This window comes from Mytilus californianus, unplaced genomic scaffold (genome assembly GCF_021869535.1).
Source record: "Mytilus californianus isolate M0D057914Y unplaced genomic scaffold, xbMytCali1.0.p SCAF_15, whole genome shotgun sequence".
In the NCBI taxonomy this organism is placed as follows: Eukaryota; Metazoa; Mollusca; class Bivalvia; order Mytilida; family Mytilidae; genus Mytilus; species Mytilus californianus.
In genome coordinates this window covers 3,705,134-3,731,712 of record NW_026262637.1, presented here as the reverse complement: position 1 = coordinate 3,731,712, position 26,579 = coordinate 3,705,134, and the positions used below count along the sequence as shown (strand labels likewise).

The 26,579-nt window shown below is 31.3% G+C and overlaps 1 protein-coding gene across 8 annotated transcripts in view; it reads left to right on the top strand.

The window, feature by feature from the left end:
- LOC127725225 (intermembrane lipid transfer protein VPS13C-like) overlaps positions 1–24,658 on the top strand; it is a 144,021-nt gene extending 119,363 nt beyond the window's left edge. For 6 of the 8 annotated variants that reach the window (XM_052232080.1, XM_052232084.1, XM_052232083.1 and 3 more), the window contains 17 exons: positions 3,743–3,982; positions 4,212–4,355; positions 8,044–8,195; positions 8,748–8,853; positions 10,032–10,046; positions 11,453–11,518; positions 11,806–11,862; positions 12,137–12,273; positions 13,004–13,199; positions 13,794–13,869; positions 14,100–14,185; positions 14,531–14,654; positions 15,373–15,496; positions 15,900–15,966; positions 16,469–16,617; positions 17,527–17,656; positions 19,199–24,658. In XM_052232080.1, coding sequence (XP_052088040.1) covers positions 3,743–3,982; positions 4,212–4,355; positions 8,044–8,195; positions 8,748–8,853; positions 10,032–10,046; positions 11,453–11,518; positions 11,806–11,862; positions 12,137–12,273; positions 13,004–13,199; positions 13,794–13,869; positions 14,100–14,185; positions 14,531–14,654; positions 15,373–15,496; positions 15,900–15,966; positions 16,469–16,617; positions 17,527–17,656; positions 19,199–19,318 — 1,989 coding nt within the window. In that variant the 3' untranslated portion in view covers positions 19,319–24,658. The remainder of the gene's footprint in view (positions 1–3,742; positions 3,983–4,211; positions 4,356–8,043; positions 8,196–8,747; positions 8,854–10,031; positions 10,047–11,452; positions 11,519–11,805; positions 11,863–12,136; positions 12,274–13,003; positions 13,200–13,793; positions 13,870–14,099; positions 14,186–14,530; positions 14,655–15,372; positions 15,497–15,899; positions 15,967–16,468; positions 16,618–17,526; positions 17,657–19,198) is intronic. The other 2 variants (XM_052232085.1, XM_052232079.1) reach the window with 1 other exon arrangement.
- The last annotated feature ends 1,921 nt before the right edge of the window (positions 24,659–26,579 follow it).

The window sequence follows — 26,579 nt, the reverse complement described above, 5'->3', positions numbered from 1 at the left end:
ACAGATTTATTGTTGGTAACTAAAAATATCAGAAATGATATAACAAAACTTCAGCAACTAATATATTATATTGGTGTAAACTTATTTAAAAGAATGGTAAAATTTTAGTATTGTGAACTAATGCAAAAAGAGCAATGATAATTAACAAATAATTTTGGTTTAGGTTAAGTGTACTGTAAATGTTCTGTTCTTATAATCAAAAAAGTAAATACAGCATGAAATATAATATGGAATTTTTGGGGTTTTTTTTATTGAATATGCTGTCAGTCATGGAATATGATTACAAGTTAAGCTAAAAATAAGTTGAATAGGATATTAGTGATTCAGTTTACTTATATTTATTGCATATGATAAAAAATAAGAAGATATAATAGAAAAACAAAGGATATCGGGTATCTATCCATGACACAAAATCATTACATGCACAGCAAAAAAATCACACAAAAAGCAAAGGAACAGTGCTTTTATTGCTGTTCTTCATCTCAAAGTCACAGTGAGGCCTTCAACATAGTATGATTGCCAATCAGACAACTCTCCACCAAATAATGTAGAAGTTTGAAGCTATAGGTCACTGTTCAGTCTCCAACAATGAGCAAAACCTATACTGCATAGTGAGCTTTAAAAGGCCAGAATGACAAATGTAAAACAATTAAAACAAGAAAACAAACTGCCTGATTCATTTACAAACTAATAAATACATTTTCAATAATTCTTAACAATTTTTAACATAATTTACTTTGTCCTCCACCCCTGATCCAGAAAGTTTTTGTGTCTAGCTATTCAATATCATCATTAAAAACATTTGGCTACAGAACATTTTAGATCCTAGGTTGCGACCAAGGCCTAGGGTTTCCTCAAGTTCCAACAAATGCACAAAATCATCTTTTTTTGACAATATATCCAAAATGTGCTGACTTAAAAGCCTAGAATGAACTCTAATGAAGAGATTTGTTTAACCTAGTAGTAAGGCTTTTGAAATAGATCCATCTAAGAACCAAATTATGGTCATTTTGATATTTTATGATGAAGTTGAATTTGAAGGCTATAGTTGGCTTAAGTGAACTTGTCCTTTAGTTGGATATATAAACTCTGAAATGCACAATTTGACACAAAATATACAATGCTTCTTTACTCTCACATTAATGGAGAGTATATGACACTCACTTTGTCCATCCATCACTCTGGTTTAACATATGTTTTTTCACACCTTTCACAGTGATGATTTGTAACGTGTTGGCACTTTTTGGGTCTTTCTGACACTTAATTTCTGTTTGCCAATTTTTTGAACTTGTCAGTATGTTTAATGAACTTAATATTAATTTATCTTAATTGTTGAGCCTGTTACATTTTGTAGTGGAAGCGAGAATTAGAGATCCATATCAATGATATCAAATGCATATTCTGTCAACAGCAGCATCAATAATTGGATTCAGTCTCTATAGTCAAGTTTTTTTTAAACATCAATAACTTTTGTCAAGACTTCATGGAATTGCATGAAAGATAGCTGACTGTGCAGTATGGGCTTTGCTCATTGTTGAAGGCCGTACAGTAACCTATAGTTGTTAATTTCTGTGTCATTTTGGTCTCTTGTGGAGAGTTGTCTCATTGGCAATCATACCACATCTTTTTTTTTTATATTAGAAGATTTTTTGTGATCAAAAGAAAGTAAATTTTTGAAAATATTTATTTCAATTTTTTCTATATTTGATATATAAAAGGGCCTAGTTTTTTTAGTTAACATTTGAATACAGTCTGTAATTTTTTTTAGACATCAATAACTTTGTCAAAACTTCATAGAATATTTAATGATTTAAAAATAATGTCTGATGCAAAAAAATATTTTATTTTGTTTTTACTGATAAATGGACTTTTTTTGCAGTTTACATGTGGTAAAATCCTTGTATTAAATTTTTTAGGCATCAATAACTTTGTCAAAACATCATGGGATGTTATGAAACTTGCACAGAAGCTTCTTCAAGAAATAGCCTTGGAAGAAAAAAGTTTGATTTTTTCCTGTGTTTAATAAATATACATTTATAAATGCATTTAGTTTATAACAGTCAACATCACACATTTACACTGACAGCAGGAATAACAAGCAAGACACAGGGTTCCACAGAACCATTTATGATTTTATGCCCCACCTAGGGGCATTATGTTTTTCGGTCTGTGCGTCTGTTCGTTTGTCCGTCTGTGCCGCTTCAGATTAAAGTTTTGGTCAAGGTAGGTTTTGATGAAGTTGAAGTCCAATCAACTTGAAACTTAGTACACATGTTCCCTATGATATGATCTTTCTAATTTTAATGCCAAATTAAAGTTTTGACCCCAATTTCAGGGTCCACTGAATGTAGAAAATGATAGTGCGAGTGGGGCATCTGTGTACTATGGACACATTCTTGTTTTTTTCTATTGTGTAATTGATGGATTGTTTAACTTTTCATGATTAGTTCTTGTAATACCTATGATTATAGATGTTATTTGACATAGTTAATAAATTCCCTTTAATAATCAAGAATGAATTAGTAGAATCAATGTAGCTTTATTTAATCTTTAATATTAAACCATAATGTTTTCCTAGAATGTGTGTTCTGTTCTGATTCTCATTAATTCTTACTAATAAGAGATAATATGAATAAGCATCTGCAATATCAAGATAATAAGAAGCTTTTGAAATAAACTTTTGCGTTATGATTCAGATTAATTTACTTGCTTACAGCTAGTAAATGTGGGTTAAGGTGAAATCTGATAAACAATTATTGGTTCTAGTTAAAGAATACAAAATGTCATATTTACACTGTATTTCAGTAATAACTATAAAATGAAACATTAAACTTAATTATGTGTCTGCAATAAACGCATATATCTATTAAACAGTATAACTAAAGTATTTGAGTCAGTTACCATTGTACTGTTTTAAACAGCATTATAACTTTAATGTCTCTTGTTTTATATCACAGTGTGTTTAGATTCATCTGTACTTCATAATGTTATTAGAAATTGAGTCTCTTCTAAGAAACTTGAGGTAGTACATGGTGAATGGTCATAAAACTTTTAAGTATGGTTATTGTACTCAGACTCAGAAATCAACCCATCAAAAAACTACATTTAGTGTTTCGAGCAAAAATTTTGTACTCCAAGTACTGAGTAAAGTTTTATGACCAAAAGGTCAGGACAACACATATAGCAGCACATGTAGATTGTAAGTTACAACAGTTCTCTGTCAATTAGCATATCCTTTATGACCTATATTTCAGGCTTGCCAGACTTTTTAGAAAACAGTGGTAACCTATTGCAATATATGAAAAATATTTCTGAATCAGTCTTCTTGTACTATGCAAAACTGTTCAGAAAAAAAATCTGTTTATATTACCTACATATAAAAGACTTTGTTAAAGTTTTCACTTACATTTCATAAAGCTGTTAAAATAAATCAACAACATTTCATCTTTACAATCTTTTATTTCATAGTACAGCAACATTAAGGTAACTGACCATCATAAATCTCAAAAGATATTTTGTATTTAGTGGTGTATATTTTTCTTTGAAAAACATGTAGTTTACAGTAAAGATGAGATTTATTCAAATTTTCAGATTTCTTTGTTTCCTAGGTTAAAATAATATTTAGTAAACATTTTTTGTTTTATTTATTTTCAAGAGATATCTTCCCATGAACTACAGTTGTCACCAGTCTATATTATTCTTGTATTTGTTAATGTTTTACTAGTATCTATGTTTTTTATAGATGACAGAAGGAGAACAGGCTAACTATGTTTTCATGCTATCTCTGAGTGGTATAGGTGTCTCCATCATCAATCGTGCCCAGGAGGAGGTGGCTTATGTCAGTATCAGTAGTATGCCTTCCATGTGGGAGATAGAGGTGAAAAACAAATGGAAAATGTTGGAGGACGTCACACTGGTCACTTGGCTGGAGGATAAATGGAATCATGCAGTGGAACATGCCAATCTTGAGGATAGGATAGAGGTTTGTTACAGAATAGGATTGGATAGTCTTGTAACTTGGCCAGAGATGAGCTGGGTTTATGCTGTGTACTATCAATTGTAGAATTGCATGTTTAAATTTTCAATCTATCAAGCCATTCATTTGGTTATTAGAAGCAAGATCATGTTAAACAAAGAAAGTATATTTTCTATTTTACTGATTTAATTTAGATTGAAATTATGACCTAGCTGTCTCTCACTTAATATTTTAGGTGGATTTCAGTACTGTAGGTAAACTTAGGATGATGAAACCCTACATGGGTGAGCTAAGAAGGGTGTGTCCTCCTGGCCTGCTGTTCCATTACAGTCAGTCAGAACACCAGACATTTATACATGCTAAAGTCCACAAAGTTCAGGTATGTCTAAACACTAACACCACACATTAATAGTGTATGCTTTTGTCTTGATGTGGCCTCTTACCTAGTTTTGTTAGGCAGTTAAGCTGCCTTATGCTACCACCCTAGATTTGTGTTCTTCCCACTAAATGGTGTACAAAGTGCTATTGTTATTATTTGGCTGGCTAATATGTTATTAATAACTAATTGGGCACTTTTTTCATACTTTCAATTCTGGAATACAAAAAATATGACCAGAAAAACCTTAAATGATTGTCGAACTACCCAAAACTTTTGAAGTTGCACATAGGAAGTAGTGCTCAATAGAAATCCGTACGTAGTTTATCATCCCATGTGCTTTTGGCTAAGATGTCAAAGAACAATGTGAAATATTTCATCGCCGAAAATCTCTAATTACAAGTCGTTTACATTTCCCAAATGGCCAAATGCGCAGGAATATTGTTCATGTACACCAAATCTCTATATGATAGAGGAAATAAAGTTATATGTAGTAGTCTACGTTGGCGGTAATTTTAACTTACACGAAACGTAAGGCAAGTATTCTGATGTTTTAAAGTAAGTTTTGTTAATAATGATGTTCTTTTCGATTAAGCAGATTGTGATTATTTTATTTATTTCAATTAAATGCATGCACATTTAAATTCCTTTCTTTTATTACATGTATATTATCCCATTTATCACTGACCTTGGCAGTTGTTGTTGTTTTTATGAATGAAAAAGATCCGATAATCGACGTTGATGGGATGTTTTAAGAAATGTGGACAACTCGTCCCCGAGACAAGTCGGACCGAGTCCACTCGGACCGTCTTAGAAGACAACTAGGACCGCTTGTCAGATTTACTTAGGGTTTCATAAAATGTAAGACTAACATATCTAGCGGAGTTATCAATCTTTCGTTTGTGCATTGGGATCTATTTAGGGGTATTTTGAGGGCCTAAATAAGGGAGGGGTTTACCAAAGAACCCTATGGGATTTTGTTTTTTTTTTTCAATTTTCAAATGACTATTACTTGAAAACAGTAAGTGATAGACACACACGGTCTTCAGTAATAATAACAGGACAATAGAACAAATCAAATAAAATATAGGGTGAGTCCCGGCGATCCCCACCCCTAAACCATATATATACTTGTATGGGACAATAAAACACATCAAATGAAAATGATTTGGGGGAGTCCCAAGTGTCACCCCTACCCCTTCTGTTTGAGAACTTGTAAATGGTCGAGATCCCCACCCCTAAACCATATATATATTCTTGCATGGGACAATATAACAAATCAAATGAAATATAGGGGGAGTCCCTAGGGGTCGACCCCACCCCCTTCTGTTAAGAGCTTGTTAACGGTTGAGATCCCCACCCCTAAACCATACATAGTCTTGTATGGTACAATAAAACAAATAAAATGAAATATAGGGTGAGTCCACAGGGGGTCAACCCCACCCCCTCCTGCTTGTGAACTCGTTAATGGTCGAGATCCCCACCCCTAAACCATACATATTCTTGTATGGTACAATAAAACAAATAAAATGAAATATAGGGGGAGTCCACGGGGGTCAACCCCACCCCCTCCTGTTTGAGAACTTGTTAACGGTCGAAATCCCCACCCCTAAACCATACATATTCTTGTACGGAACAATAAAACAAATCAAATTAAATATAGGGGAGACCCTGGGGGTCACGCCATCCCCTCCTGTTTGAGGACTTGTAAACGGTTGAGATCCCCACCCCTACACCATATATATCCTTGTATGGGACAATAAAACAAATAAAATAAAATATAGGGGATTAGTCCATAGGGGTCACCCCACCCCTCTTCTTTTTGAAAATTTGCAAACGGTTGATATCCCCACCCGGAAACCATATATATTCTTGTATTGGACATTAAAACAAATCAAATGAAATAAAGGGAGAGTCCCCTGGGGATCAATACCCACCTTTTGAGAACTTGAAAAAGGTCGAGTTCCCCACCCCTAAACCATATATATTCCTGTTCGTCAACTCAAGAATGTTTGAATGACATACAGATTCAATCTCCTAGGCGTCACATATGCAAATCACTTTACTTGACCAAACCAATTTGTACTGGACTTGGCCCAATGCCAGGCGACGAATTATTGGAGCTTTGTTTGGGATACTGCGTAACAGTATCCTGTATCCTGTTACAATTATTATTTGTTTATTATAGAATTTAATTGATGCAAGAAATAAGTCTAGGTTGAATTTACTTTAATTATTTTTTGAGTTATGTCTGGGCCTATAAAAATTTTCATTTAAGGCTAATTTTAAAGGAAACATATTTAAGATAAATTAGAAATAACTTTTGAAAATGGTAGGATTGGATAGCGGAAACATTAAGGTACAGACATTTTTTTAACTTGAAATAGCTGAGATAAAAAATTAAACCAATTCTTCTACAATATTAATCTTGACTTAAGCTTCTGCCATGTTCGCCTTGGGTTTTTTTTAATTAACTGCCTATAGCGCCCTTGGTGCTTTGATTCATTGATGAAAGCAGTGACCAATATTTGCTAACTGCCATGTCATTTGAACTCTGATGGACAGATAGTTGTCTCATTGGCAATCATACCTCATCTTCTGATTTTGATACAAAATACTAAAAAGTGTAGGTAAATCCAAACATAAGACAATTATGTATACAAAGACTTGAAACCTCACTAAATTCTTACCTGCTAAATCATTCAAAGTCAAGGTCATTCTAAAAGACGACAATCAAACAATTTAAAGTATAATATAATCAGATCAGTCTCTATACCAGATTTATACTTTAGTGCACAAAGGCACAAAGTATACAAATACATCCATAATTGTCTTTAAGAAAAATTAAGTTGTCTACAATCAGTCTCTAAAGCAGAGATATCAGTAGTGATACATACTGATATACAAAACATATTCCAACATGTTATGTTTATAAGTATAAGATCAGTTATATATATTCATCCCAAAAATCAGACTTTGTACTAACTAGATTTGTAATTTACAGGTAGACGATCAGCTGTTATATGCCTATTTCCGGACAGCACTGTATTCCTCCCCTATATCTATGTATATAACTGTACTAATCAGATTTATAATTTACAGGTAGACAATCAGCTGTTATATGCCTATTTCCAGACAGCACTGTATTCCTCCCCTATATCTATGTATATAACTGTACTAATCAGATTTATAATTTACAGGTAGACAATCAGCTGTTAGATGCCTATTTCCAGACAGCACTCTATTCCTCACCTATATCAATGTATATAACTGTACTTATCAGATTTGTAATTTACAGGTAGACAATCAGCTGTTAGATGCCTATTTCCAGACAGCTCTGTATTCCTCACTTATATCTATGTATATAACTGTTCTAATCAGATTTGTAATTTACAGGTAGACAATCAGCTGTTAAATGCCTATTTCCAGACAGCTCTTTATTCCTCACCTATATCTATGTATATAACTGTACTAATCAGATTTTGTAATTTACAGGTAGACAATCAGCTGTTAGATGCCTATTTCCAGACAGCTCTTTATTCCTCACCTATATCTATGTATATAACTGTACTAATCAGATTTGTAATTTACAGGTTGACAATCAGCTGTTAGATGCCTATTTCCAGACAGCTTTGTATTCCTCACCTATATCTATGTTTATAACTGTACTAATCAGATTTGTAATTTACAGGTAGACAATCAGCTGTTAGATGCCTATTTCCAGACAGCTTTGTATTCCTCACCAATACCTATGTATATAGTTAAGAAGAAAGGACCCAAACCATTCCTAGAGTTTGGCATGATCAGAAGAAGGGTTCCTGAAAACAATATTGATACTTTTAGGTATAGTATATTAGTTTTTAACCCCCCATAGAGTGGTTTTTATATACAATGAACTTGTTATACCCCTGTGTGTTTAATGCACTTACCTTCTGAATGGGTGGTATACTGGTCAAAAAGTATTTCTATATGCATTTGAACTTCCATTTTTTTCAAATTCTGACATTCCTTCCTAAGCATAACAGAACAGACTACTGTAAATTCAGAAATTATTGGGAAGTTTTTATTAAAGTGAATAATGCGACTGGGTGAGGAACCCAACAATAAGAACTCGCATTTTGATAGCTAATACATATATCTGTTAGCAGTTTTTTCCTGAAATCGCAATAGTTAATCTCGCATTTTTATCTAATATAAAAAAAATCACATTAATAAATGCATGCAGCTAATTCTGAGTTTACAGTATTCAGAAGAAAGCAACATGTCCCTGTATAAACCATGATACCACAACATATTTTGACTGTAATGAAATATATCATTAAAAATCATTCTTTTATATAAAATCTAATAAAATCAATATAAACAAATGCTGTTTCAATTGATCTTTTTTTGCAGACAGTTCCAGATAATTATGCAAGAATTAAATGTACAGTTGGACTGGGGTTTCATTGTATCTATACAAGATGTCTTCTCTTCATTGTTTAAGAGAGAAAAGTCAGAGGTAAAATAATATAGGATTTTATCTGGCAAACAAATCATACCAAAAATTATTCCTTAGATTAACGGTCGCAGATGATTGTAGTTAAGTTTATCTGGTCTTTGTATAAAGCAGGAGGTTCATACTCATTGAAGTGAGAAAAAAAATATTGTTTATACCTACATCTGGAAATTAACTGTGAGGACCAGTTGAGAATTAATCTTTCCTTCCAAAAAGATTACTTCAATTTTCCCTTCCTTGTGAACTTTTTTTGTTATACAACATTCCAAAAGCACCTGCATATACCACTAGCAAAAGAGACAAAACCAACATTTCCTATTGGCAATGATTAGGCCATCTCTTTAGAAAGTCGTATGGTTGATGTCAAGAATCAGTGTTCAGTATCACCTCTGGATTTTTTTTCTAGATTGGAAAGTTCACAGTGGGAAAACTGAAGTTGTCTCTTGTCTGTTGTATTTTAGTTCTAAATATAAAAATAAGAAGGTGTGGTATAATAACCAATGAGACAACTGTCCACCAAAGACCAAATGATGTAGAAGTTAACCCCATTGTCTATGTCAACTTCTAGGATAAAGACAAGATAAGAAACTTCCACAACATGTGATATATATATACAATATATGTACATTGTCGGAAAATATAAAATTTATTTGTATGAGCTTTAGAAACAGGACAAAAAGCGAGGCTTGCCGAGCTTTTCTCCTGTTTCGCAGCGAGTACAAATAAATTTTATATTTTCTGACAATGTACATATATTGTTTTTATCCTGAAATTTACACCCAACACTTGAAACTTTAGTTGTTAAAATCTAAATCATTGTCTCTAATTTTTCAAAGAAATCGACATAGTTTAAACGCGGACCGCGAAGAGGACCCCAAAATGAACTGGTAAGCAAAAAGAAATATCCCAATTACCGCTTGCTCAACATGGAAGAGGGGTAACAGAAGACTTTATTTGTACAAGTACAAATAAAGCAAAAATTTATTTGTGTACCTGTTATTTGTACAATAGTTGGCTGATTGCAGGATAAACCAAGTTGACATGATGTAATTAACATTGTTACCAAACTTTTTTTTATTCACTTTTTAAAACGACTTCAGGTCTTATAGTTTTTTGCTTAACATATCAATGTTACAGATACATATATTGTGAAGTGATGATGTTTAACACATTATTTTCAGGACATGTTAACTAGAGTAAGACAATTCTATAGATATGCTACACAATTCTGCTGTGATACATTAACTACAATTCTTGTACTGTTGATTTTTGTGAATTTATTAACTCTGGTTTGATGTATGTTTTATGAAATGTTAGTTATTTATCACAGACGATACATGTCAAATTCAGATTTGTTTGTTGACAGGTGAACTAGACCTGTCAACTTCAACAATGTTCAGAGTAGGATTTCTTGGCATAATAATAAAACAAATACTGTGACCTTTAAGATGAAGAACAGTAACGAAAGCAACAGTCTCAATTTCAAGTTGAATTGTTCCATATCATTATTTTTTCTATCTTTTCCTGTGAATATTTATTCTTAATTCATTCTTTCATACTTTTTTTGAATACCAACTGCTGCTTTTTTTTTCAAATTGAAGCATTTTTTCTTGTTACGTAATTCACATTAGCACAAAATCAACACAATTTTCAATTTTCTTAAAAGCACCTTACAAAATCTGACAGAAATGGATTCACTGACTTGGTAATGGTAGCATTTCATTTAAACAATGAATCAATATTGAATATACAAAATAGAATAAGTTAATTTCTTCTAGTATCCCTCTATAGATTTTAGCATTAGGCAGATAGAAGAAGAACAATTCTTTACAGTATTTCAAGTGTGTATATATTTTGAACTGGCCAATAAAAAAATTCAATTAGAGTATGAACTTCTTTTATAATATTATAACTTATGCACTAGCAATAAATTGTTCTATGAACTCTGCTTTACTGCTAGCTTTTTTAGTTGAACATTTTTTTTTTAAATCTTCATTTTTGAAACTAATGAGTTGATTTGGTTCAGATTAATCAGAATTATCATTAGAAGGGTCTGTCAATTATTCATGAGTTATTTTTTCCATCAAGCAAACCAGTTTAAAGCATGGCTCCCATGTCTAAAATATAAAAAAATGGTAAGATCAGTACAGTTAGATTTACAATATGATGCTGAGTTATGTCCCTTGAAGACGTGGAAACTTTCAACAGCCTTCTCGATTGTTGTCAATGTAGTGGAAATAAATGTTTCTCTTCAATATGCTTTTGTGATGAATACATTTTTTTTTTATCTATGGACACAGCAGATTTGAGCTCTATCATTATATTGTATATTGATACTGAAGTATTTATTTAGTGTGCAGTTTTAGGAAAAATGCATGTCCTTGAAGAGATTTCAAATTTAAAACTTATAATATCTGAAAAGCTAATTAATGGATTACAATATTAATGTATTTAAAATATCAGAAAAAGTCCAGCTTTTATTTTACTTACAATAAATCTTGGCTCCTAAAAAATTCCACAGTGGAAAAAAAGCAAATATGTTTATTATATTTCAAAGATAAATTCATATTTTTATATTTCTTGATTTGTGATATAATTTCAGAGTGAAAGATTACGATCAGACCTGTTGCTAGCTCAGAGACCCCTCCATGAAATAGCTGATGTTATGGTAAATGTTAATTTAAGCAGTCTAAGATTATAAACATGATTCAAGTCAATAAAGGCTTCAATGTATCATTTAAGCAAGCATATACATGATATATGAATGGTAAAACAAATGCCATAATTAAATTTTATTTAAGTTGTTATCCATGCAGCTAAAGTACAAAATGGAACTGCTGTATTTCTAATGTGTGATTATGTTTCATATGAGTTTTAATTGTTGTAGAAAAATTATTTGTATAAACAATAAAAGACTGTCATTATAATTATAAATGTTTTGTTTTGTCATTACAGGCTTCCAGTCTACCAAATCGTATATTTTTTGAATTTTTCAAGATTTCCCCAGTCAAGGTAATTTTACATTTCAAGCATCATCAAAATGGAGTGATTGTAGATTGAAATTTGTTGTAAATACAGACCTTAAAAATAACATTAAATATACTATAACTTTAAATGCAATATATAGTGTAATTCAGTGAATCTTCGTTAAAAATATTTATCTATGTAAAAATAACAAAATATTATATTGTGGATAAAGATGGAACTGACAGATTCCCAAATTGTATCAAGAGTTTCAGGATCTGTTTCTTTTTTTACTTGTCTTATCTGTTTTATATATTTCTAGTTGAATGTGAGTTTTTCCTTGTCTGGAACACCTCATACCTGTGGAGAAGACCAGCCTTCTTTAGCCTCAGATATAAAGGAGTTTCTACGGAATTCAGTAGGAGCTACACTGACTGAAATCAAAGACAATGAACTTAAGTAAGTGATTAAACCTTAAAAGAGATATTAACATTGAATAAATGTAAGGGAAGTATTATTAATAACTCTCTGGGAGTCTCCAATGTAATGATTAGAATACATCTAGTTTTATGTATTGTACTGTCAAAATACCTGTCTGCATGATTATTGGTTTCCATAGAAATGACAAGATATGATCATTGTTAATCACACAGGAAAAACAGAGAATTAACAAAGTAAAGACTTTAATATGAGAAATATATTTATTTCTTTTTTTGTTTGTCTTAAATTTAAAATATCTTGTATAAATTGTTTTTATATAAAATACCGAATAAGAACATAAAAGGATATCCACATCTAACCACACAGAAGAAAAGAAATATTTTCGACAAATGAAAGTAGAATATAAAATGAGTAGATGTGGTATGATTGTTAATGAGACAACTCTCCACCACGGACCAAATGACATCACCAAGGACCACTTAGGGGGCAAGGATGATACATGGTCATAAATATAAAGAAATAGAACATTAATATTATAAAAGATGAAGACAACTCTCTTACAAGGAAAAAATCCTTACCAGTTAAATATAAGGGCATACACTGCAAGCACAGGACACATTCACACAGCATGAGCAATGAACCCTGTCGACAAAAATAAAAAAATCACATACCATATAGTTGGTTATAAAAAGCCCAGAATGGTATGTTATATGTGTTGTTTTATTGATTTCTGTCTGTTTTTCGACAGAATGGTACATTTTGAACAGAAGGGATTACACATCACTAGAGGTCAGATGTGGTCATTGGCTGTAGCTCATTACAGACAACAGCTGATGATGCAGCTATATGTTATCATACTTGGTTTAGATGTCCTGGGTAATCCATACGGACTGTTTAAAGATCTGACAACAGGTGTCAGTGAACTGTTTTATGAACCTGTTATGGTAATTCATTTTCTGCTCATTTTAGTAATTAGTGATGCTAAGAAAGAAATACAAACAAGTAATAAAAGTTCTTGTTTTCTAAGTTTATATTTCTGTAGATGTAGGTAGGGATCTTCAGTTTTGGTATTACTTATACAGATCCTTTATGTGTTCTCTTTTGATTTTTATATTGTTATAAAGTTTTGATTTTGATTTTATTAATTTAGGATACAAACACTCAACAAAACCAATATAAAAAGACATACTTTCGCAGGTGAAAATCTCTCATTTCACTGTATGTTCAAAATGGCCCCTAGCAATGATTGAATTAGATTCTTTGCTATATGTTGATCAGGCTACATTTATTCAAGAAAACAGATGTGGGGTAATACAATGGTATTAGATTGTTTTAACTGTTGAAGAATATATGTAGTAAATTTTTTTATGTCAAAAAAAATTTCAAAATTACACATTAATATAATAATTCTTAATTTGGCAATGTTGTTCATCCGAGTACCGGTATAGTATTCATAGGATATAATTTATGTTATAAAAGAACTCCAGGTCACAAAAAAATAGTAAATTGAAAAGAAAATCCTGTATAATATTTTACAGGATACGTTGAGAGGTGATGAAAACTTTTCAGAAAACATGGCTCGAGGATTCCAGAGTGCCATCAGCCATATTGTAGGTTCGTATAAACTTCCTTATTCCATAGCATTGAAATAAGACTATTTGGTTATAATAGTATTTGTATTTCAACTGTTTTTGCAGTTGATAACGGCATCTTTTTAAAAAAAGATAGATGCAATGCATTTTGTGAATGAATTTTTCAATAAATTAATGTTTGATTTCCTTTGAAAGAAAAATTTAAAATGTTGTGATATTACTAGTTTCTTTGTACTTATTAATCTTTTATAGGAGGAACATCAAATTCAGTCGCCAGAGTAACTGGATCACTAGGGAATGCCTTTGCATACATGTCATTTGATGAAGAATTCCAGAGAGTATGTATATTTTCCAGTATAGATTTTATTAACTTTCAGATTTCTTCAAAGGAAAGCCTCAAATTCTGCTGTAACATGCTGTCAGCCAAGAACATTGTCTTATAAAACAGAGTTCCTTTTCTCACAATTTTTTATGATTCTAAGGCATTAATCATTGTTTATAAGTATTACAAGTTGTGACATTGTGACGAAGCTTTCTTTTTGGTGTAATTGTTCAAAATAGAGAAAACACAAATTCAGAAAATAAAGACGTTAATTTTCTATTGATCAATAACACTATTATTTAAACTGAAAATATGGTATCATAGTTTATGAATAAATAACTGGTTTTAAATCTTCTTACAGAAAAGACAGAGAAGACAACACCAGCCACCAAGAGATTTACCCCACAGCTTAGCTCTTGCTGGACAGGGATTCCTATCTGGTATTAAATATGGACTAACAGGAATTGTTCTGGACCCCATACATGGTAAGTCTGAACAGGCACCCAGACTTCATATTTCAACTTTGGATGGGACTCTCAAATATATAATATGGAATGATAATAAATATTATGGCTATTTTGTTTATTTTTCTCTTAATCTTTTATTGTGATAATTTTTCATATCATTAAATGCTACTTGCTTGAGATTGAAAATTATCGTCAGAAACTAAGGGCAAACATGACATGGTAAATGTAAACATTAATAATCTATAAGTCTGGGTCCAATACAAATAAGACTAAACACATATCCAGATGCTATGTAAAATTTGATGAAGAAACCAAAGATTTACCAATCAGCCTCACTGTAGCTGGTTTAAGATTATCATACTGTGCATGTCTAAATAAAGCCACAGAGAATATGTCAGCGGTCTTCATAGTTTACCTGGGTATTCAGACTCTTTCATGATGAGTTGGTTAGTCAAGACATACTGTGGATTCATTATATTTGTGGGATATCAATTTTCGTGAAATTCGTCGGTAAGCTTGAACCATGAATTTAAATGTTCAAAGAAGCATAAATTTTTGATAGGATTATATGCAGACTTTAGCCAAACCATGAAATCAAATATTCACGAAAACAAAAATTTCCCTCGATCCACGAAAATGAATGAATCGTATATAGTTTCATTTGATCTATAACTTTATTTACATGAATTTTACTTTATATGTAGAAATATGATTGTATATTTTTGTCTGTTTATAGGTGCTACAGAGGATGGGGTTGAAGGATTCTTTAAAGGAATTGGTAAAGGATTATTAGGCTTGATAACACAGCCTATAGGAGGAGTCCTGGATCTAGTCAGCATGGCATTTGATGGAGTTCGAAGGTCAGATTAAAATTTAGTACTTTTTGGCCCATGTCACTAAGTAGCAGGTGCATATAGATTAGCCCTTGTCTTTCAATTCTTCCTTCTCCCATTCCAAAATATGTCAACTCTTTGAGATACTCACCGATTTTAGACTAATTTGTGGTGTTTATAGTTGCATATTGATGAGTTAAACTTTGCATTTTGTTCTGTTGTATTTCCTTTTAAAGAATAATTGTTTATATGAAAACTTCATAACCACTTTCATCAGTAATTTGCAGTCAAAAGTCAATATTCTGTTCTTTTGTTAAAAACAAAGTCATGAGCATAGCTATCAGGAACTTGATTGTGGGTATAAGGGGTTATGAGGTAATGATGCACTTTATATTGTTACTTCATTGATGTAATCTATTTTAAATTATAGAACAGCAGAAATGGATGGTGGATTTATTGTCAGAATGAGGCTGCCAAGATATGTCAATCCATACAGGGTAGGTAAAGTCAGAATGAGGCTGCCAAGATAGGTCATTCCATACAGGGTAAGTAAAGTCAGAATGAAGCTGCCAAGATATGTCAATCCATACAGGGTAAGTAAAGTCAGAATAAGGCTGCCAAGATATGTCAATCCATAAAGGGTAAATAAAGTCTATCATAAGAAAAGTTAGAATGAGACTGCTAAGATATGTCAATCCATAAAGGGTTAATAAAGTCTATCATAAGAAAAATTAGAATGAGACTGCCAAGATATGTCAATCCATACAGGGTAAGTAAAGTCAGAATGAGACTGCCAAGATATGTCAATCCATACAGGGTAAGTAAAGTTAGAATGAGACTGCTAAGATATGTCAATCCATAAAGGGTAAGAAAATGTCAACCATAAGAAAATCAGTTGGAAGTTTAATAATTTTGTTATAATCTGATAAGTGAATACAACTTGACCTCCAACCAAAATATACTATGCTAAATATTAATAATTGTCATTTATGATTTTAGGGTTTACAGCCATTTTCACAGTATATGGCCAGAGGCTGTCATCTACTTAACACATTGAAAGGAGGAATGTACTTTAAGACTGATGTATTTATAGATTTTGCTCCTCTGAGTTATAACGACAGAGCAGATTTGGTTGTTATAACTAACAGGTCAGTGTTTTTACTCAGTGAAAACAGGGGCTACTTTAATACTTATTTTCATTAAGACACTGCATGCCCAACAATAGTAAATTTGATCTTGTACTGAATATGTTAGAGATATATGTGTTGATGTTAAGGAAACATCAATCAATCAATCATAATAGGTCTTCTCCAATAGTTACAAAAAGTGAAAAAGTATTAACTGATAAGTCCATAGTATGTAATTCATTCTTATGATAAACAGAAACAGCTTTCATTGTGAAAGGGATATTTTGTGTCAGTTTGAAGTTTTGAAGGATTTCTATTATCATCAGTATATATTAATTTGTATCTTCCTGAAAAGACAATGTGTTATTCTTCTAGTCTTACTGTTAACATATTTCTTACCATTTGGTCAGATTTTTAACAGACTAACACCTTGGATACGATGTGTCAAACCTGCATTAAAGGTCACCTCAATTCAGCGGTCACTTGTCTATAATGGTCACTTTCAGACCCACCCAAAGTTTTTTCTATACAATTTAACTCTTTTCAGCGGTCAGATAATTTTCTCACAAAATCATCATTTCAACTTTTAACAAAGGTTATTTTAATGTTTTTAACTACCAATATAATCATGACAAAAAGTATATGTGTTTAATACTCAAAGTTAAAATTAGAATTGGAGCCCATATCCAACTGAGATCACATACTGTAATAGGAAGTGAATTCCTTAATTCCTTGGGGTCCATTCCTTTCAGTTTCCATTGGAAACCGTACCACCGACTTATTTCTTCACGAATTTTAAAATATTTTGAATTTTTTCTTCAAATGTACAATTCCAGAATCCCCAATATATATTTCACTGCAATATTTTGGGTGGATATGATATTAAATGAGAGATTGAGTTGTAAATATTTATTATTTCTATTTAAACAGACATATTCTGTACCTAGATAGAAATAGATTTTCCAGTGGATATGATGTGGAATGGGAGATTGAGTTAAGGAGTATAATTGGAGTACCTGCCTTACTGGATGAAGACAAGAAAATAGTGATTACATTAAAGGTAAAGTAATAATTACACATATTTAAGGTTTTTATCCCTCCTGTCTTTTTATCTCACCTGGCCAGAAGGGCCAAGTGAGCTTTTCTCATCACTTGGCGTCCGTCGTCTTAGTCCGTTGTCGTCGTTAACTTTTTATACGACCGCAAAAAAATTTTGCGGTCGTATATTGGTATGACGACGTTGTTGTTGTCGTCGTCGTCGTCCGAAGACACATTAGTTTTCGCACTCTAACTTTAGTTTAAGTGAATGGATCTCTATGAAATTTTACCATAAGGTTCAATACCACAAAAGGAAGGTGGGGATTGATTTTGGGGGTTATGGTACCAACAGTTAAGGAATTAGGGGCCAAAAATAAGCATTTTTGTAACTTCCAGACATAACTTGTGTGTTAGTGTATGGATCTCTCTGACATTGCACCACAAGGTTCCATATCACAAAGGGAATGCTGGGATTGATTTTGGGGGTAATTGCCTCCAAATTTTATGAATAAGGGGCCGAAAAGGGGTAAAAAATACACATTTTTCTAGTTTCATGACAATAACTTGTGTGAAAGTGTATGTATCTCTCTGACATTGTACCACAAGGTTCCATATCACAAAGGGAATGCTGGGATTGATTTTGGGGGTAATTGCCTCCAAATTTTAGGAATTAGGGGCCAAAAAGGGGCAAAAAACAAGCATTTTTCTAGTTTCATGACAATAACTTGTGTGTAAGTGTATGGATCTTTATGAAATTGTACTGCAAGGTTCCATATCACAAAGGGAAAGCTGGAATTGAGTTTGGGGGTAATTGCCCAAAACGTTTAGGAATAAGGGGCCAAAAAGGGGCCAAAAAACAAGCATTTTTCTAGTTTCCAGACAATAACTTGTGTTCAAGTGTATGGATCTCTCTGAGATTGTACTACAAGGTACCATACCACAAAGGGAAGGCTGGGATTGAGTTTGGGGGTGATGAATCATAAGGGGGTTCAAAAAATTGGGAGGGGGGGGGATTTTTTTATTCCTTTTTTTTCTTTAAAATTTTCCATTTTAAATTGGTTATTTCTGATTTATATATAAAAGCAAATAATAATGATATGGTTTGAATAGGTAAATTAAACATTTTTAAGTTCTTAGACCACATTCATTCTGTGTCAGAAACCTATGCTGTGTCAAATATTTAATTACAATCCAAATTCTGTGCTGTATCAAGCTTGAATGTTGTGTCCATACTTGCCCCAACTGTTCAGGGTTCGACCTCTGCGGTCGTATCAAGCTGCGCCCCAGCGGAGCATTTTATTACATTTTGAACTTCTTCTTGAGAATCACTGAATGAAATGAAACCAAACATGGCATGAATGTTCCTTATGAGGTGCTGACCAAGTATTGTTATTTTATCCTTTGTTGTAAAACTTTTTGGGCCATGTTTTTCGTTTTAAAGTCATATTTAGAGCGCCTACATGGAAAGAAGACAAGATGTTTAATAAAAGTGAAAATAAGAATTTGTTCATGCTGTGCATTATTTTTATTTATTTAACCTTGTAAAAATTGTCTTTTTTTTCAGGACAATACTGGAACTGTTTTCTCTGGGAACCATGTAGAGGTATCTAGTCAAGATTCTGGAATTATAAAGTGGTTACATCAGAAGATAGAAAATGTCCTCAAACAACAAATATACAGATAAATCATAATATGGGACCTGTTTTAACTGGGATATGTGCTTAACAACTTTATATATATATGTACAAGGTCAAAATTGTATGTATAATATTTTAAATGTTATTTTACCATAGCAATTTACATTTTAAAATTGGTTGTAAAGCAACTTAATTTAGATGTTTGAGTTTTTTTTAAATATTTGTTGTGAAATTTTAAGTAAAGAAAATTATAATCATTGGTATAAAATAAGTATTGTTAAAAGATATATATTTTTGCTTCAAATGTATCATTCAAAAATTTAGAAAGGTATGTTTTACAAGTGTCATTGTTGTTAGAATATACACTGTTGTTTAATAGAGGGAATGTCAAAAATATTTTTATCTGCTGAACAAATGTTATGATGTTCAAGATTGGAAAAATTAATGATGAATTGTTAAGAATATTGTTACTAGTGATATTGTTAGTTAGTTTTTATAAATGATAAAAATATAATGTTAATAATTTAATAGTTCAAAATACACATGGACATGTGAAAAATCTATTAAAAAAGATGAAAATTTCTATGCCACATATATTTGTTTTTAGACATTTCAAATATATTTGCTAATGTATTCTTCTTGAAAATAGTATTTGGAAAAAAGGATTAGGTAAACATGGAAGTGAAAAAACGATTTTCTGATTTTCCGAAAAAGTTCTGAAATCATGATAAAATTGTCTCATTTTCAAATTTAACATTGAAACAGAATTTTTGATTCACTGAATACCTTATGATGTATAATGATGGTATGTTTGCCATGTACACACTCTATAAAATAGAAATAACGGGATCTGGTGTATTAATTACTGAGTACAGATCTGATGAAATTGTTGAAGTGACAAGTATTGGGTCACTATGTTAAGATGCTATGTTTTGTTGTCATGTAAATAGAACAATATTTACTTTAGAAAGGCTTTCTTCTGGAAGTCAGGAATCATGTGCAATATTATTGTTATTTTTTGTATCATGTATTGTTGACAGTTATGATATATCTTTAATAAAATCCATACCATAAGAAGAAACAATTTGTCTATGTAGAATGTTACCATTTTTATTGTAACTTTTGCTTTCTAATAACGGGTCTATAATTGTTCCACTTGTGTAAGGTTATAATCTGTGACTTTCTTTAATCAAGGGGGATAATTTTCATCTATTTCAACTTACTTATACATGGCTTAAAATTAGTTACTTAATAGTCAAATAAGTTATTTCCCCAAATCATTTAAGTGTTGTTCAAAAAGAAGAAAATTCTGTAATAATCACTCCATGGTCAAATCTCAAAATAATTCAGCTCAGCTGAATTTATAATATTTTCCTGATTTAATCTTAGCTCATGTTTAAATAACATTTCTTAACATATTAAAGCGAGAAATATTAAACAATTTGCGCAAAAAAAACAGAATAAATATATTAAAGATTTAAAATATTTTATTTATATCAAAAGTATATCATGTTTATAGAAATCTGGGTTTATTTAAAATTGTTCATTACTTGTTGCCATGGATACCATAAAGCCATTTATGTTGTATAGAAGTGCCATGTATTTTAAATGCTATTAATCAAATTTTACAGCCACAGTGCTAGCAATGTGCTTTCTTATATAGTCAGTTATATTATATATTTAAAAAAGCCAGTAATATTATACACATATATATAGCCATGACCAGTACTTTTAACATTCCATGTTAAACTGTTAATATTCCTTCATTGTCATATGTTGTCATGGACATTTTAATAGAATTCTATAGAAGATTAAGAAACTTTAAATTGTGTTGAAACATCTATTTCATGGTGGATATTTGGATCTTCATTTCTCTTCTACATTCATTTGTCATACCTGTAGGTTCAAGTTAAAATCTAGTTTTCTTAATAGTTTGAATATGTTTGAAGTGCCAACAAACACATTTTCACATTGAATACAATGTTCACCTATTAAATCTATTGCAAGCTAGTCAAGCTATAAAGGTGCCATTCAGAGGTTTAGATTATTTAATGGGAGGTTTCTGAGGGTTGTCCATTTTCATTTTAGTCATTATTTATATCACTTTTATTTTTTATATACATGATTTATTTTTATTTCATTCTACTATTTAATACTTTTATATTCTAAACATGATTAATTTTGTTATGTTATACATGTATATATATTTAATATTCTAGTCTGTTAACCATACTGTGTTTATTACTTTTCTTTTACTTTGTTTCTTTGTTTTGTAACGTTTTAGATGCTCATATCTTTGTTTTGTGTCTTTGATGGATAGCTGTCTATTTGGAAATCATACCATAGCAATGTTTTCATTAAACCTGTGAATGGATTTTATTTAACTATCTTCAGACTTTAATTAATTTTATTTTTATGTTATTTCCATTTGATGGTGACTTCTTTAAGGTCAAAGGTGATATTTTAGGATGATATTTTGCTACCTCGTGGCGAGTTATTATTTATTTATAAATACTTAGAATTACTGCTCCTAAAATGCTCAGACTAAATTTGTTCTTGTATTTTTGTTTAAGTGGTTAATTTTTTATTCTTTTATTCATATTAATTTAATACTGTGTCACATGACTTATTTGTGTTGTTTTATGAATCGTGGGAAAGTAACAGCATGACCATTACAATGATTTAAAGTTGCACTATAACTAACTGTAACAGGGGCAGATTTAGGATTTTTGAAAGGGGGACAGACATACACCACATGTTCTAAACACATTTATATATGACTGTGATATATATTTTTTATTTTAGTCTCATTTGATCCTCTAAAATATAGGAATAGGAACCTACCTGGAATTAATTTGTTATTATAGCATAAAAGCATGATTTTAAAAATGTGTTTATATATGGGGTTTTTTTTCAAGAGAAAACAACTGGAATTGAATGAAATATTTATAATTGAAAAGTGATATTAATGTAGGTCTATGTAATGTATATTCAGTATGTTACATTGTTGAACTGCCTACACACACTGGATTGAAAGTCACAAGTACTTTATGTCGTTGTTATGTCAGCTTACATGATAAAGTATGTCATATGTCATTTCATAGTTCATTAGCTATGTCAGTTTACATGATAAAGTATGTCATATGACATTTGGTAGTTCAGTAGCTATGTCAGTTTACATGATAAAGTATGTCATATGACATTTGGTAGTTCAGTAGCTATGTCAGTTTACTGGATAAATTATGTCATATGACATTTGGTAGTTCAGTACCAATTAGTTCACTCTTAACTTCTGCATGTGGTCAAATTACCTTACCACTTTTTCTTAGAAGATATCATTTTAAGGCCTGTGAAAATCTTTCATGCTTTATTTCCTTGCATTAGATCAGTTCTCTTCATTACGACTTCATAAATGAGTTTATTAGACTATGAAATAACTATGATTGCCATTAAAATAAAGTGTACAAAAGTCCCTCAGACAAAAAGATAACTTTTACAATTACAAACTAATCATGCAGTGACCTGTAATTACTGACATCCACATCATTTGAAGTCTGGTAGATAGTTGTCTCATTGGCAATCAAACCGTATCTCCTTATTTTATATTATTTCTTCTCCACTATTATTTTTGAATGATGTTATAATTATTTAATTTGACTGTCATATGCATTCTAATAAGTTCCTCCCACAGGGCAATAAAACTTATAAATATTTATGATTTTTCTCCACAAGTGTTTTATTTGATATTTATAGCTTCATTGTTCCTAATGAATACACTGTTGGAATATCTGCTAACAATAGGCTTTTTATTACTGTTCATTGCTCTCACACCATGAACCATATGACATTTATACATAATTTAACTTTAAATTGTCAAACATCAAAACACAATACACATTTCTCAAACAGATTAATTATTCATAGACTTCCCTTTTCTTTGCAAAATTTTAGTTTCCCTATTGTATTTGATTATAATTAATTGTGAGCTTGTCCCATGATGCAAAGTAAAAAGTCATATAATTCTTGTTAAAATCAGCTGATATGGTAATTGTTAACAATGTTGTCATTGTCTTATAAATTATGACTATGTCTTTATTTTGTTTATATTGACAATCTGCTGGGCCAGTGTTGGATATGTAATTGTTATTATTTATAATTGATTGTGGTATGTAACAGACATGATGGTTATGAACTGGAACATAGTAATTACTTTAACCACAAATCTTCTAATATCTAAACTCAAATTTGGTGAATAAGTATGCTTAATATTTTTTTTTTGTCACGTTGCAATATTTCAACAGCTGTTTATGGGTAACTTAAAGAAATAGATGGAAAGAAAATTTTTGAAATTAAGCTTTTGTAGAAGACAAGCAATAAACAAGTTATTTACCTTTTTAAATCAATTTTTATTGAAACTATGCCAATTTTCCAATAGTTGTGGTAATGCCATCAACCCCTTGGGTATAAATGTGATGTTAATAAAGTTTATTAGTTCATATATTGAGATATTTAAAAATAATCCGTATATTGACAGTATATTGTTTATTTAGATATACCAGCATCAAACAATTGATATTTGTAAGGTTTAATATTATACACTATTTGAAACAAAATTAAAGCCATGGAAAAGGTACAGCACATGAGTTTATTTGCCTTCCATGTAGTCACTTTTTGCTTCCTTGTTGGAATAAAGTAAATACCGGTACCCTCTTATTTGGCATGAAATAAATTTTTTTTTTAAAAGCGAAAAGAAATCACCTGTTTGGTTACCATAAATATAAGATTAATTAGTTCTGACGCAGTCAGTCACAACAAATCAGTGGGGATGATGGAGAAAAGCCAAATCTATGGTCACAGTCTTCCTAGGATGTGCAAAAGCTAATACCACAAGATAATCGTACTTAAATAGCCAAATTCTTTTCAGGTTTTGAAGATATTTTTGCAAAAAAACCATGGTAACTTTAAGTTTTGTGGAATCTTTGATATTCAATATTTGATATTGCTGTTCTGTTAAATTTCCATATTTGTTGTTTCTAGCCATATTAAAGCTATGACAGTATTTATTAATGTTTAGTATGGATCTGTGTATAACATCATATGATAATAATTGTTAGTACACATGTTTATATACTGTAAATTCAGAAATTATTGCGAGGTTATTATTATTGCGACAAATGCGACAGAGTTGTAAACGCAATAATTTAAACTCGCATTTTGAAATATTTTATATGAACTAAACAGGATTTTTCTCAAAATCGTAAAAATTAAAATCGCATTTAAGTCTAAAATGACAAAATCGCAATAATAAATGCACGCAATAATTTCTGAATTTACAGTATATAATAGTCTGTGGTCTTTGTTGTATGAATAAAATCTTATAATGCATCTGAGTTGTTCAATCTGTAATCTGTAATATAAGTTCTCAGCCAATGTAGGCACACCTCTTCTGAGTAGTTTTGGATTCACAAACAATATGAATAAAATCTCTCTTCCACCAATATGACTGTACAATATTTACATCATATTATTAGTCCCCTACCCACGAAGTCAAAGGGGACTTTAGGTTGGCACTCCATCCGTCTGTTTGTCTGTCTGTCTGTCTGTCCATCTGTCAGTCTGGCAAATCAGTTTTCCGCACTTTTTTCTTCATGCTTGAAGATATTGATTTGATTTTTGGTGTATTGTTTTATCATGACAAGTTACAGATCAAATTATAATTTTTGTTCTGGTCTGATGATTTTTAAGCAGAGTTATGGTCCTTGGACTTAGGAAATTCACTTAAATAATCAGTTTTCCACACCTCTTTTCGTCATGCTTGAAGATATTGACTTTATATTTGTTATATAGTTTACACCATGACAAGTTATAGATCAAGTTAGCATTTTGTTCCAGTACAATGAATTTTTAACCGGTAGGGGACTATATGTATTGCTATGCAATACTCTCAGAATGCTTGTTCTTGATAAAATCAGACTTAAAGTCAGTAAAAGCTACCAACACTAAAAATATCTAGGTAAAGATATCACTTTTTCTGAGTCAATGATTTTAGGCAGTTAGCTTTCTCTATCGGTTATATTTCTTTGGTGAGGTACACAAAAATGTATTTACCGATTTAAGAATGTCTTATTAGAGTGAATCCCATGTGTCTTATTTTAAAAATCAAAAACCAGAAGTTGCACACACTGTTCTGCTAAGCATAGTTATCACCTCTACTTGTAATTCAGAAAGTAGGTGTCTGACAGGTTGTAACTCATCACTGCTAAGCTGCCGATAACCCGACTAATCCAGTCGTTATATTCCGACTCACTATCGATCGCTACATTAAAGACACTGACCGATAGAGGGCGCTGAATCATTCAAGTTAAGCTGCTTACCAAATATGATTCTGTTCATTAGTTCCTATGAAAAGTGTGATGAAAATATTTGTTCAGTGATGATTTTTGCAAGGATATATATTATAAAAAGAATTTATGAGTTAGTATGAAATTGCAAAATATTCAAAGTACATAATTTGTTGAAGACTGTTGCTCTTTAGATCTCTTTTGGTTATATAATTTGTTGGTATGATGTCTCTTTGATGTATAGCCCACAATGGCTCTCATCCTTTGAGTACATTTTTACAAGTGGTAAGTATTGAACACACAGATAGTCATCCCAGTATGTAATATCTTATACTATATAGACATATCATACCATGATTCGTTACTCTAAATGTCGATTTATATGAAATAAGATTCAGTGGCTTATACATGTTATATGTGATGAATATAGTTCACTTGTTTTATTTTACTAGGGTTCAACTTACTATTACTTTTATCAAGCTGAAACATTGTTATACGAACTCGTTTAGTTTGAAAATTGAATGGTTGTCTACTTTTGATTTTGTTTTGTTTACATTGCTATGGAAATTTATAACATTTAGAATCAGGAACGGACAAGTTGTGGTTAGCAAAGCCGGAAATATTCCGATCGGTAGTTGTAAAAATAAGGGCCGTCATTCAAACGTTTTAGCAATAAGGGTTAGGTATTCTACAAACACTCATAGGAATAAGATATTTGGTATCGTCCAAAGTAAATGGTATGGTCCAAAACTTAGTATAAAACCCGATGTGCTGTCAGATAAAGACCGACCGTGCGAGGGATGTATATCCAGTCATGGTCGTAAAACACTTCCAGTAATAAAGGGTTGCTTAATGAATAATCAAGACGTCTAGAAGAAGCAAGAAGGTAATTATTTCATTTATAAAAGATTAAATAGATTCTGAATAAGAATCTATCTGCGTACCTGAATAAGGTTGCAGGAGGATA